General features: G+C 37.3%; 1 protein-coding gene across 3 annotated transcripts in view; it reads left to right on the forward strand.

The window, feature by feature from the left end:
• grid1b (glutamate receptor, ionotropic, delta 1b) overlaps positions 1-15,412 on the forward strand; it is a 458,806-nt gene that overhangs the window by 419,494 nt on the left and 23,900 nt on the right. For all 3 annotated transcript variants that reach the window (XM_024284275.2, XM_024284276.2, XM_024284277.2), the window contains one exon: positions 13,596-13,697. In XM_024284275.2, the coding sequence (XP_024140043.1) occupies positions 13,596-13,697 (102 nt within the window). The remainder of the gene's footprint in view (positions 1-13,595; positions 13,698-15,412) is intronic.

The following is a 15,412-nucleotide window of genomic DNA, read 5'->3' on the forward strand; positions in this document are numbered from 1 at the left end:
TCAAAATAGTCTAAAAAAATGAAAAAGAAAAGCCAGAACAGCTAGCTTGTAGCTGAAATATTAGCTACACTCTAAAATAGCCTGAGAAACTTGAAAAGAAAACCTAAATTAGCAAAAACAGCTAGCATGTAGCTAGGATGTAGCTGAAATATTGGCTACACTCCAAAATAGCCTAAAAAATCTTAGTAAATGCCAAAATAATCCAAAAAGCTATCAGAAAGACAATTTTTTAAACTTTAAAAAAGTTACTTTTTAGCATAATTCTGAATAATAAAAATGCAGGAATATTATTCCAGAATAAATCAACTTAAACCTTAAATAACTTTCAATATTTTACTCTCCATAAAAATATATTTGGTCAAAATTATACAAGTTAGAAATAAGTGCAAGATAACATCAGGTTATTAATAACAATAAAATAAAATGATCTGGAGGGCCGGATAGAATTACCCAGGGCCAGATCCGGCCCCCGGGCCTTGACTTTGACATGTGTTGTTCAGGATGTGTAAGGTGCACAGTTTTTACCTAAATGAGCTGCAGAATTTGGGATGGGGTTGGGGGAACAAAAATAAAAATCTGTTGCTTGCCCTTTGATAAAATATGCATGACTATTTTCACTCTAGGATCACAGAGTGATCTACGACCTTGATCTATCCTGTGAGCTGCCTGTGTAGACTGTACAATATTGCTCATTTTCACCCTATATACACCCGTAAGTGCAGTTTAAGCCATATGTCAACCTATCCATCATTTAAATCCTCCATCTTTGTTCCCTCACCAGTTTTATCCTGCAAACAGTTTTTCTCAGAAGGAGCAGACTTCTCTTGTTTCTCTTTGAGTTAGTGTGATGTCAGCAGAGGGCACCAGGATATGGCTTTAATCAAGCTGCTGGTTTGTTTGTTTGTTTGTTGGAGGGGGAAAATGATTTGCTTTCTTAAAAACAACCAACATGATGCATCTTTTTACTGTTGCTTCCTGACTGCTGTTGAGCCTTTTGGCTCAGATTTCTGTTCTAACACGGTTTTCTGTGGCGGCACAGATGCTAATGGTTCATTTAAGCATCCAGGCTGCTTGTTCTCAGATCCAGGATGCGTACGGCTGTTTGTTGGGTGGATTTTTCATTTGAGGCAAAAATCTAAAAACTGTTTGATGCATGAAAACATCCCCATAAACTTTAAATCCAGCTCATGATACTGTAAAAATGCGGCAGATCCCTTCAGAATCACTGTGTGTCACGGCTCACCCCTCACGTCCCTGTTAGGGTCTCATGGGCCCCACGGTAGTTAAGGTATTATTCATTTATGCAGAAAGTGAAAACACTTCTCACTTCATTATTTTTTCTAATCACAGTAAAGTTGTTCAGCCTTGTTACAGTAACCTTGATTAACAGACTTACTGCTCAGATCTGCAAACACTCATCGAGTCCCATCAATCCACTGTGATTTAAGAGTACAACAACCTTTAATTAACAATCAGACAATTTGTTCTTCAGTGAACACACAGGCATGTCAAACAGGAGATGAACTGATACACAGCAGCAGAAAATATAATTAGACTGGCTGCATGCCTGTGACCTCATTGTAATGTGCTTGTGCTGAGTGAGGCTATGAAGACTGATTAGGTTGTTGAATGGCACAACTTATTAACTTTTGTCACCTGATCATCCACATGTTTGATCAGCCTCGTGTTCAGTGATAGAGGACGGCTCTGGGTGATCTGCTGCGTGCAGATTTTGCAGCTGAAGTTACGTTCACACCTCGGCACCGTCGAGGACGTCAAGTGGCCATTTTAGAGGAAAAGTCAGTAAATGCAAATGTGCGCTTTGGGCTTTCATGTTCAGGATGATCGGGTTCACACGGAGCTTTTTACATTTTTAGACCATTTTCAAGCTCTAGGTACGTAGGTCAAACTTTGAGAGGCACCCGGCTGCAGGGAAGATGGAGGTACTGGATCCGGCGATGAAGCCGATGGAGCTCCAATCATTACCGGAAGCAGAAGTTGGTCTCTAAAATGGAACTTGATTCTCTTCACGGCGCAGGGATGAAGTGTTGTTATATATGATTCATCAACAGATGAGATATGGGAGAGAAGGAATGAAAGTTAGAGAGAAAGTTTTGCAAGTTCTGTACTTAGCAACTTTTTTATTTTAGAAAATTGTATTTGTATTCATATAGGCTAGAGCACATGTGTAAAAGTCAAGGCCCGGGGGCCGGATCTGGCCCTGGGTAATTCTATCCGGCCCTCCAGATCATTTCATTTATTGTTATTAATGACCCGATGTTATCTTGGTCTTTTTTCTAACTTGTATAATTTTGACAAAATATATTTTTATGGAGAGTAAAATATTTAAAGTTATATAAGGTTTAAGTTGATTTATTCTGGAATAATATTCCTGCCTTTTTATGATTCATAATTAGGTTAAAATGTTACAGTTCTAAAGTTTTAAAAATTGTCATTCTGGTAGCTTTTTGGATTTTTGGGGGATTTACTAAGATTTTTTTAGGCTTTTTTGAAGTTTAGCTAATATTTACACACTAGCTGTTTTTGCCAATTTAGGCTTTTTTGTTCAAGATTCAGGATTCAATTTATTTATTGTCATTGTCACAGAATAACAACGAAATTGCGTTTAGAGCATCTGTACTCCATACTTCAATAATAATAATAATAAATAGCCCTTAGCCCAGTGTAAACATTGATCCAGTGAGAGACAGTTCCAGGGACGTTCAGACAGAGACCCGAGAAACATGATAAAGTGCAACAATGTAACCAGTTCAGTCTTATTGTAATGTAGCAAAATGGTTATGATCTGTTAGCAGAGAGAGAGGGGGGTGGCAAGGGAGAGAGAGACAATGAGATATAATGCAACAATGCAACCAGTTCAAGCTATTCAAAAGTTGGATATGGTTATTGTCCATGAGAGGGGGGCAGAGAGGGGAGGGCGCAGAGTTTAGAAGAAGCCTCACAGCCTGTGGATACAGACTGTTGGCCAGTCTGGATGTTCTGGCCTGTGTGGACCTGTACCTTCTCCCTGAGGGCAGCAGGTGAAAGAGGTGGCATGCCGGGTGATGTTGGTCCCGCAGGACGTTGTGGACTCTTCTCAGACAGCGAGTGGAGTAGATGGTGCTGATTTCTGGCAGAGTCGTTCCAATGATTCTACCGGCTGCCTTCACCACCCACTTGAGTGCCTGTTGGTCGGCCTTAGTGCAGCTGGAGAACCACCAAGGCCGACCAACAGGCACTCCAGCGGGTGGTGAAGGCAGCCGGTAGAATCATTGGAACGACTCTGCCAGAAATCAGCACCATCTTTGGCGGTTTTGAAGTTTAGCTAATATTTCAGCTATATGCTAGCCATTTTGGCTGATTTAAGCTTTTTTGTTTGTTTGTTTTTATTAGGCAGTTTTAGAGTTTAGCTAATATTTTGGCTACATGCTATTATTGTGGTTAATTTAGGTTTTTAAAAAAGATTTTTAGGCTCTTTTGATTCAGGCTAATATTCACACACGTTCTGTTTTGGCTTATTTTAGCCTTTTTCTGTTTCTGTTTGAAGTTTAGCTATTTTTTTGAGGTACATGTTAGCTGTTTTGGCTAACGTAAGGTTTTTTTGTTTTTTTTTTTTAGGCTAATTTGGCATTTAGCTAACATTTTAGCTGACTATTAGCTTTATTGATTTCAGCTATTTGCTTCATCATTTTTAGCTATTAATTTCAGCATCTTCAGCTATCAGCACTAGCCAGAGGCCAAATTCAGCTTTCAGCATTCACACTAGCATGATCGCAGGTAATGCTATACATATAGTTCATAATTATTTTGAAAAGTTACTGTTTTAAAGATTTAAAAATGACGTTTTAGTGTTCTAAAAATGTTTTTCCTCTTTGGCCCGCGATCTAAGGTATGTAGGTATGTATTTTGGCCCCTTGTGTGATTGAGTTTGACACCCTTGGCTTGAGTTTCCTCGCTATATCAAGAAAACAGGCTCCAGAGCCACATGTAGCTCTTCTAACCCTCAATATTGGCTCTCTGGGTGAAGAAAGAAAGTAGCTTGGATCTTTAAAAGTCACGTAGTTGGCATCATTTTAATTTAGATTAGTTAGGTTTATAAAGTTATGGCTGAGGTGCTCCTAGGTCAGAAAGATAAACTGCTTTTCTCACCCCTGCTGACATTTGTAAAGTTTGATCTTATTTTATGAGTTTAAACCACATATTTTAAGCTGCACAACAATGTTTATGAGCTATACAGAATGGAGTTGTTTAGATAATATATTTTTAGATACTATTTCTATTGAATAATAAACCAATGAAGGTGTTTTTCCAAAGGTTAACGTCAGTAGTAAGTAAGGAAAAGGATGATACTGGGATGATCCTATGAGACACATGATGTCTTTTATTTTGAAACTTGTTTCACATTTAGAAAAAAGTCTTTCCCACCATATATTTCTGTTTATTTGTGCCTCAAAACTAAAAATAGATTTTATATATTTCAAAAAGTGTCAACCAAATGAATGCATCTACATGTTCAAAATGGTGAAATAAAACTTAACGGCTTCTACAAGGTTTTGATCAGTGAGAAACAGACCCAAACGGCTCTTTTGGTATTAACACTAGAATCCCTGGAACTTTCAGCTTCTGCTGCAATGCTCCCCTCCCCTTCTCAAAGTAGTGTTGTGGTGATCACCTTAAACCATCAACAATGACTTCCTGATTTTGCAATGCAGATTGTAAGGTTTAAATTTGTAGGTGAAAGAAGTATTTTTAACACAGACAAATACAATAAATGACAAACTGGTGACAGGGGGGAGGAGGGGGGGGTGATACATTTTTGATGCTTTTAAATCATCAACAATGACTGCCTGATTGCGCAATGCAGAATGTCATGTTTAAATTTAAGTTTGACATGCATTCCAGATTCCGCCACTAGACGGTCAAGTGGTTATGGCTGCGGACTCACATTCAGAAGGTCATGGGTTCGAATCCTGCTCAGGAATAGTCCACATGAAATATTTGTTTTTACTTTTAAATTTTATTTTTACCTCAAAACTGTTCAATGCAGGTGAAAGAAATATTTTTAACACAGACAAATGCCTTTAAACCATCAACAATGACTTCCTGATTTCGCAATGCAGAATGTCATGTTTAAATTTAAGTTTGACATGCATTCCAGATTCCGCCACTAGACGGTCAAGTGGTTATGGCTGCGGACTCACATTCAGAAGGTCATGGGTTCGAATCCCGCTCAGGAATAGTCCACATGAAATATTTGTTTTTACTTTTAAATTTTATTTTTACCTCAAAACTGTTCAATGCAGGTGAAAGAAATATTTTTAACACAGACAAATGCCTTTAAACCATCAACAATGACTTCCTGATTTCGCAATGCAGAATGTCATGTTTAAATTTAAGTTTGACATGCATTCCAGATTCCGCCACTAGACGGTCAAGTGGTTATGGCTGCGGACTCACATTCAGAAGGTCATGGGTTCGAATCCCGCTCAGGAATAGTCCACATGAAATATTTGTTTTTACTTTTAAATTTTATTTTTACCTCAAAACTGTTCAATGCAGGTGAAAGAAATATTTTTAACACAGACAAATGCCTTTAAACCATCAACAATGACTTCCTGATTTCGCAATGCAGAATGTCATGTTTAAATTTAAGTTTGACATGCATTCCAGATTCCGCCACTAGACGGTCAAGTGGTTATGGCTGCGGACTCACATTCAGAAGGTCATGGGTTCGAATCCCGCTCAGGAATAGTCCACATGAAATATTTGTTTTTACTTTTAAATTTTATTTTTACCTCAAAACTGTTCAATGCAGGTGAAAGAAATATTTTTAACACAGACAAATGCCTTTAAACCATCAACAATGACTTCCTGATTTCGCAATGCAGAATGTCATGTTTAAATTTAAGTTTGACATGCATTCCAGATTCCGCCACTAGACGGTCAAGTGGTTATGGCTGCGGACTCACATTCAGAAGGTCATGGGTTCGAATCCCGCTCAGGAATAGTCCACATGAAATATTTGTTTTTACTTTTAAATTTTATTTTTACCTCAAAACTGTTCAATGCAGGTGAAAGAAATATTTTTAACACAGACAAATGCCTTTAAACCATCAACAATGACTTCCTGATTTCGCAATGCAGAATGTCATGTTTAAATTTAAGTTTGACATGCATTCCAGATTCCGCCACTAGACGGTCAAGTGGTTATGGCTGCGGACTCACATTCAGAAGGTCATGGGTTCGAATCCCGCTCAGGAATAGTCCACATGAAATATTTGTTTTTACTTTTAAATTTTATTTTTACCTCAAAACTGTTCAATGCAGGTGAAAGAAATATTTTTAACACAGACAAATGCCTTTAAACCATCAACAATGACTTCCTGATTTCGCAATGCAGAATGTCATGTTTAAATTTAAGTTTGACATGCATTCCAGATTCCGCCACTAGACGGTCAAGTGGTTATGGCTGCGGACTCACATTCAGAAGGTCATGGGTTCGAATCCCGCTCAGGAATAGTCCACATGAAATATTTGTTTTTACTTTTAAATTTTATTTTTACCTCAAAACTGTTCAATGCAGGTGAAAGAAATATTTTTAACACAGACAAATGCCTTTAAACCATCAACAATGACTTCCTGATTTCGCAATGCAGAATGTCATGTTTAAATTTAAGTTTGACATGCATTCCAGATTCCGCCACTAGACGGTCAAGTGGTTATGGCTGCGGACTCACATTCAGAAGGTCATGGGTTCGAATCCCGCTCAGGAATAGTCCACATGAAATATTTGTTTTTACTTTTAAATTTTATTTTTACCTCAAAACTGTTCAATGCAGGTGAAAGAAATATTTTTAACACAGACAAATGCCTTTAAACCATCAACAATGACTTCCTGATTTCGCAATGCAGAATGTCATGTTTAAATTTAAGTTTGACATGCATTCCAGATTCCGCCACTAGACGGTCAAGTGGTTATGGCTGCGGACTCACATTCAGAAGGTCATGGGTTCGAATCCCGCTCAGGAATAGTCCACATGAAATATTTGTTTTTACTTTTAAATTTTATTTTTACCTCAAAACTGTTCAATGCAGGTGAAAGAAATATTTTTAACACAGACAAATGCCTTTAAACCATCAACAATGACTTCCTGATTTCGCAATGCAGAATGTCATGTTTAAATTTAAGTTTGACATGCATTCCAGATTCCGCCACTAGACGGTCAAGTGGTTATGGCTGCGGACTCACATTCAGAAGGTCATGGGTTCGAATCCCGCTCAGGAATAGTCCACATGAAATATTTGTTTTTACTTTTAAATTTTATTTTTACCTCAAAACTGTTCAATGCAGGTGAAAGAAATATTTTTAACACAGACAAATGCCTTTAAACCATCAACAATGACTTCCTGATTTCGCAATGCAGAATGTCATGTTTAAATTTAAGTTTGACATGCATTCCAGATTCCGCCACTAGACGGTCAAGTGGTTATGGCTGCGGACTCACATTCAGAAGGTCATGGGTTCGAATCCCGCTCAGGAATAGTCCACATGAAATATTTGTTTTTACTTTTAAATTTTATTTTTACCTCAAAACTGTTCAATGCAGGTGAAAGAAATATTTTTAACACAGACAAATGCCTTTAAACCATCAACAATGACTTCCTGATTTCGCAATGCAGAATGTCATGTTTAAATTTAAGTTTGACATGCATTCCAGATTCCGCCACTAGACGGTCAAGTGGTTATGGCTGCGGACTCACATTCAGAAGGTCATGGGTTCGAATCCCGCTCAGGAATAGTCCACATGAAATATTTGTTTTTACTTTTAAATTTTATTTTTACCTCAAAACTGTTCAATGCAGGTGAAAGAAATATTTTTAACACAGACAAATGCCTTTAAACCATCAACAATGACTTCCTGATTTCGCAATGCAGAATGTCATGTTTAAATTTAAGTTTGACATGCATTCCAGATTCCGCCACTAGACGGTCAAGTGGTTATGGCTGCGGACTCACATTCAGAAGGTCATGGGTTCGAATCCCGCTCAGGAATAGTCCACATGAAATATTTGTTTTTACTTTTAAATTTTATTTTTACCTCAAAACTGTTCAATGCAGGTGAAAGAAATATTTTTAACACAGACAAATGCCTTTAAACCATCAACAATGACTTCCTGATTTCGCAATGCAGAATGTCATGTTTAAATTTAAGTTTGACATGCATTCCAGATTCCGCCACTAGACGGTCAAGTGGTTATGGCTGCGGACTCACATTCAGAAGGTCATGGGTTCGAATCCCGCTCAGGAATAGTCCACATGAAATATTTGTTTTTACTTTTAAATTTTATTTTTACCTCAAAACTGTTCAATGCAGGTGAAAGAAATATTTTTAACACAGACAAATGCCTTTAAACCATCAACAATGACTTCCTGATTTCGCAATGCAGAATGTCATGTTTAAATTTAAGTTTGACATGCATTCCAGATTCCGCCACTAGACGGTCAAGTGGTTATGGCTGCGGACTCACATTCAGAAGGTCATGGGTTCGAATCCCGCTCAGGAATAGTCCACATGAAATATTTGTTTTTACTTTTAAATTTTATTTTTACCTCAAAACTGTTCAATGCAGGTGAAAGAAATATTTTTAACACAGACAAATGCCTTTAAACCATCAACAATGACTTCCTGATTTCGCAATGCAGAATGTCATGTTTAAATTTAAGTTTGACATGCATTCCAGATTCCGCCACTAGACGGTCAAGTGGTTATGGCTGCGGACTCACATTCAGAAGGTCATGGGTTCGAATCCCGCTCAGGAATAGTCCACATGAAATATTTGTTTTTACTTTTAAATTTTATTTTTACCTCAAAACTGTTCAATGCAGGTGAAAGAAATATTTTTAACACAATTTGGACAATGCTCCCAACCTTAGTGGGAACAGTTTGGAGCGGGCTCTTCCTCTTCCAACATTTTTGTGCACCAGAGCACAAAGCAAGGTCCATAAAGACATGGAGGACAGAGTCCTGAACTGAACACCATAGAACACCTTTGAGATGAATTAGAGCAGAGACTGAGAGCCAGACCTTCTCCACCAACATCAGTGTGACCTGACCAATGAGCTTTTGGAAGAATGATCCTGAGTTCTTATAAATACTCTCCTCAACCTTGTGGACAGCCTTCCCAGAAGAGTTGAAGCTGCAATAGCAGCAAAAGGTGGAGCAACATCATATTGAACTCTGGGTTAGGAATGAGATGGAACTTTAGTTCAAATGTGAGTAAAAGCAGGAAAGCCAATACTTGTCCACATGCATCAGGTAACTCCAACCCCCACACAACCTGTTAGTTCAAATACACATTAGGTACTACATGCTGCATTAACATATACATGGGCAAGTTAATGGCTCATCAATGACCCACCATGACACAACAATGGGCTCTCGGACTAGAGGGGGGAACTCTTCCCTGCGCAAATTTGCGCAGGCTCAGGAATTCTAGTGTTAAAGGTTGCAGACCCCTGGTCCGGGTGAATACTTGATTGTGATTGGCTGGAGTGTTTCCATTAAAAAATGACGGTGGACAGTGGTCCCCAAACTTCTTCAGCCCATGGACCGGTGAGTCAATGAAAGACAGCATCAGCCTTTCATTGTGTAGGATCCACTCTTTTATCTTAAGTGTCCTTCAGGATTTGCTCTGAATGAATTCTCCTCTCATTAAAGACAGATTGAAAAATCTGGTACTTTTCCTGGTACTAGTGACTGAAAGTGACTGTTTGAGGGATGCTGGGAGAAAAACCGCAGGCTGATGACCTCTGCAGTTTTTAAGGGCTCCTGGATTCCACTCCAGTGGTTTTCTAACTGTGCTGTGAGGGCTCTCTGGGGTCTGTGAGGAAAGTCCTTGCTGGGTCATGCATCAAAAGGAGTCTAGTTAAAACAAAACGTTATTGTAAAATTAGACTGTTGGTCACCTCAGCATTTCTCCTGAGGTTCAGACTGTTGGTCACATTCCTTGAACTTTGAGTTCGGTTGATGGCTCAGATCAGAGCTGACTGCTGTTCATGTGGTTGTGATTTATGCTCTTTCTAGTGTAGAAATTCCATCAAGTAGAAACAGAAGGTTTGGTGCCCTTAGTGTAGCCTGGAGAAATGATGTTGCCTCACAGGACACAATAACTGGGGTTTTATACAGCAGTTTATTATTTTTAAATCACTATAAAAATGGTCACAGACTCGCTTTCTGTAAAACATATCTCAGACTTTTCTTTGACAACTGGTTGAAACGGGAGAAAAAAAGAAAGATTTGACCTAACAAAAATAGTAAAATGAAAATACAAAAGTGGGCTCTGACCACAGGGAAATGAACCTAAAAATAAAAATTACTTACAAGTCATTAAGCAACCACTGGAAAAGTTACAATTAAATCATCAAACAAAAACTCAAATTTTAGCTGTATTTCACACTCAGGAACTATGTAGTTTTAAAAAATATAGCTTTTAAAATATTAATCAAAATATGCTCCGAAGGAAATGAATGAGAATGTCTTCAAATTTAGTATTTATAAGTAGATTAGCAACAAACCTTTAAATATGTCCATGGGCTATGTTTTCATTTTTTATAGTAATAAAAAAAAAGGCTTTGAGATGTTATGTTAGCATTCTGCTAGTTCATTTATTTAACTTGGCAAGTACTGAAGTTTTTTATGCTAATTTGTAGTTTACCTAATATTTTAGCAACATGTTAACAAAAAGTCACTACTTAAATTTAAGTGTAAACTTATGTGGTTCAGAGAACACCCACGTAAAGAAAAGCGCTTCTCAGCGCGATGCGGTTTACCCTCATGACGGAGGACTTTGTAACCCTCCACTTGGAGGGTTGGATTTAAAAAAAAATATTACGGACACACTTGCACTAAAAATGCCCCTTCTAACGGAGGGGAAGAGAGAAGGGAAGGGAAGAATTGGGATTGGCCCCAAGAGTCATAGGAGGAAAATTACTGAAATACATGAGAACTGTAGCTTGTAAATTTGAAGTATTTCAGAGCCAAACAGAGGGAATCGGCTGGTCATTTACCACTCTACATTAGAATAAAACATTTAAACATTGCATCTTGCATGAAGGGTTAACTATACCTTGTGCCTTTAAAAACAGACATCTTTTATCATGTTTTTGGACATAAATGTAACAAAATAGATATTTTCCTTTTCCAATTTTCCTCCAAACCCAGAACCCCCGTTATTTTCTTCCTCGTTGACGCAGGCAGTGATGAATGGCTGTTGTACACTCAGATATCCCATAAAGACACACCAAATTAGGCCTGCAGATGATGGCAGGGCGCAAAATGAAAACGCTGTGATGAACAGAGAAGTGAAAAACAGATGTAACATTTGGTTTTTAGAGGGGTTGAAAAAAAAAAGCCTTTCAGCCACTGCTTTTATCTGTTAGCCATTATATCTGCCTCAAAGAAACTCCAAATGTCAGGCTGAGTGAGGAGAAAATGAAAAAAATGATTTTCCTTTCACTGTTGTTTTTTAACCTTTGTTTATTGTGATGTCAAAGTATAGTTTAACCCTTTAATGCCTGAGCTTTGCCTCCAGTGTGGATGTATTTTAATTACTATAACTCTTCAACTGTTTGTGCAATTACCAAAATTTAAGCTGATTCTGCTCGAAATGTCCCACTTTCACTTTGTAAAATCAACAAACCATTCTCTTTTCTTTTTGTTCAAATCAAACACATTTGGTGATTTATAATCCCTTCAAATCTGTGTTGTGTCATGGTGCTGATATCGTCTCCTGATTAAGTGTTCGATGACAAAAACACAGAGGCTGCAGCTACACAATTACCAGCTAACTGGAAACGTGCACGTACAGCTCTAGTGTTAGCGTGCACAGAGCTGCTGTATGCTACACTGAGTGATCACGCTCACTTGGGGGTTGATTTATAGAGGGAGTCACTTCACCTCATTATTTAAATACCATCTACTCCAGTAATCTAATTGTGTATCATTTGTATTACCTGCAGTACCATTTTCTATCCGATACATACTCGTATGTATTACTACTCAACACTTTCCTCTGGATAGAAAAATAGGACCAACTTCCTGGTCTGAACAAGTCAAGTTATTAATGGAATCTTGATGCTTGAATTTATTTCCAGCCATGAAAAGAAATAATCACTTTATGTTTCTGTCTTCAAGTAGATGCTGAGTTAAGGTCATTTTGGAGCCAAGGGATTTGATGCAAATCAAGGGATTCACACTTTGTTCTAACGCAGAACTTGTTCGTTTTTATTATTTTTTTTTTGACAAAAGAAAACGATAAAAAATAGACAAAAAGTGTTTCAAAACAAAATGTTTGTTTTCCAGGAGTGACTTTGGCATCAGTATCTGGACTGCAGTAGAGGGCAGCTCAGCATGTTGTGGTGATCTACGGCTTCACTACTCAAAATTATAATTATCATAAAACAATCCACATGCTGAAGAGGGATTGTTGCAGAAAACTAGTACTGGAATACTTTGAACCAAAGCCTAAACATGTTTAAAATTATCTATCGTCCCATGTTCAGTCACTTAGTTATTTACTTAGCCTACTGTGCCACTTTTTGGGTGTCTTTAGTAGACATGCAGTTTCTGCTTCAGCAGCTTTGCGTTTCATACATTCTAGTTCAGAGGTCGGCAACCTTTGGCAGTGAAAGAGCCATTTTGGGTGGTTTTCTACTGATCAAAACATAGAAGGAGTCTTACTTTAGCCTTTAAGAAATTTGGATTTGTGTTTATGATCTTCTTTTTTTAATAATAAATATGAATTATGTTTATTTATTGGCACAAACAAAAGCAAAATATAAAAAAGTCTAGCATCTCTCAAAGCTGATTTTAGTTTTTTTTTTTTAATCCTATTCTGAAAATAAAAGACACTCTGTGCCAAACCCGAACCTCTCAGTGTAGTTCTGAACAGCTAGTAACCAATGTTGTGCACCATAAGATAATATATGCTTTTAACTCATAAAGATCAATCTTTTTACCAAAGTTTTGCTTTGCATGTAAAATCTGTTCATTCTGCAGGTAGAGTTTATCAAACAAGACGTCTTCAGGTCAACAGGATGTAAAAACCTACATAGTTTATCTTCTATGTGAACCTCAGACATCAATTTATACATTTAACTCATCTAAATTAAATACATTGTTATTAAGTAATCCTAACTTTAATTAATGGCTATTTTCTTTCTTTTTTTGTTCTTTTCTCCTCTTTGTCCTCAGCAGTCTTTCACTGCTGGGTTTTGTTATTTTAGTTTGGGGTTGGATCTTGGTAGTCTTAGTTTTCAGGCTTTGTTTATTTGTTTTCTTTATGTAGTTTTGGTTATTCAGACATTATCAGGAGCTGCTGACTCTGACGGTTGACATGTCTGGGTCAGCAGTCTCCATGAATTATTTCATGTTTGTCCAAGGATCCACCATGGAGAGATAAAAGAGCCTCATTGTTCTAGTCATTGGTGTTGTTGGGAGTTATGTCATTTGTATTTTCAGCTGCAGTCTTTCCCTAATGGATGTTTTTCTTCTTTGATGAACTTCCACTGACGTGCTGTCTCCTGCTCTCCGCAGCTCGCCACATGGGACTCTGTTCATGGTCTGAACGGCAGTCTGAAGGAGAGTCGAATCGAGAACGGCATGCAGGGAGTCATGATTAAAGTGGTCACATTGCTGGTAAGGGCAAATTACAGTAAATGCATTTTAAAAAATTGATAAGATGTATTTGTTCAGGGCAAAAAAAGTCACTTGAGTGAAGTCTAAAACCAGAATCAGTAAACATTGAAAGTATGAAACTAACATTAAATTCTATATTTCCAAAACACTTATTTTTGATTCACAAAATCCACAAACATAACCAGATTAAGACTGGTCTCAGTTTTCCAGTTTAGTTTCAGTTGTTTAATTTATTTTATTTCTATGTGGTTCATTTATTACAAACGGTCTTGAAAAGAAAGAATAAAAACATTCAGATATTTGGTTCATTTAATTGATCAGAGTGCATTGCTGCTCCTTATATTGTCTTTTGCATACAAGTCAAAAGCAAATGCATTCAAAGAATTGTTTTTTTTTTTCTTTTTCTTTTGTCGTATTGACAGACAAATGTCCAATATGTGGCACATTCTATTTTATGGTTTTTCTGTAATTTATCTGTAATTTATCTTTAATTGTTTTCACATTTTAGCTTTTTATTTTACTGTGTTTTGAACTTTTAATGTGCAGCGCCTTGTTTGACCAAGGTCATCTTAAGGCGCCACTAAATTAATTAAATTTAAACCTAAACTATCAAGTTTTCAAATGTTTTTGCTCTCAAAACTCTTTATGTTCCAAAACAGACACAAAGTTTTCAAGTTTCTCTGATAGAAATCCTCTAGATGTGAGCAGATGACTGCTCTTCAGACCAAATAGTCGGGATCACACTGATGCAGAGTGAACACAGAGGGCAGAGGCGGACATCTAACGGAGAGATAACTGTGTTTAATGTTTGTCTTAGATTTGAAATAGCAAACCCTCCACAAGGCTGCAGAACCGGACCAGAACCTGACCCTGTGAGAACTGCAGCCTTCCCCTCAGACCTGAAGTTTAAGAGAAAAATAATAAAAATGATCAACTTTATTAGAAAGTGCCTTTAAAAATACTCAAGGACGATGACATAAAAACAACATTCAAAATAGAAAATTACAATTTGAAGGGATGTAGAAAAATATGAAAGAATTACAGTTGAAATAGAAGTTTAAACCGTAAAAACTGAAGAGTTTGGATGTTTGACTGAAGAGCAGAAAGAGGGTCAATGATTCAGATGTCGGACTGAAGTTATTCCTGAGGTGAAGGATTGACAGAACGCTGAGGTGAGAAGTTAACAAGGGCCAGCTCCCTGTTCAGTAAGATAGACGGATTACTGTTACTTTTATATTTGCAGTTTTACATCCCGACTGCAGTGACATAAAAGAGCAGTCTGTTTCAATGGTTCTTGTTGTCAAGAACTTACATTGTTGCAACCATTACTGTATGGAGCTAAATTGGGGTCAACATTATTTGAAACCCAAATAAAAAAAAATATTGATTAAAAAAAAAATGTAAAAGTCAGAAACTTTTTGCTATTCTAAAATAAACTTCGCTCAGTTCCCAGAGCCACTGAACGCACCGGGACTGAAGTTATCACCATCATTGAATTTTGATTGGTCCTTCATGGTAGCCCCGCCCCAACGCGCTCTAACAGGGCCAAAAGTTTTGAAACGGAAATTTTCAGATTCGAAAACAAAACAAAAAAAAAAAAAAATAAGAGTTGAAAGTGAAAAAAATAAAAAAATATCTGAAACTGAAAAAGACATTTTGAAATAGAAATTTTGAGTTTGAAAACATAAAAATGGAACACTAAAGCTGAAAATAAT

Source organism: Oryzias melastigma, linkage group LG19 (assembly GCF_002922805.2).
Source record: "Oryzias melastigma strain HK-1 linkage group LG19, ASM292280v2, whole genome shotgun sequence".
Lineage (NCBI taxonomy): Eukaryota > Metazoa > Chordata > Actinopteri > Beloniformes > Adrianichthyidae > Oryzias > Oryzias melastigma.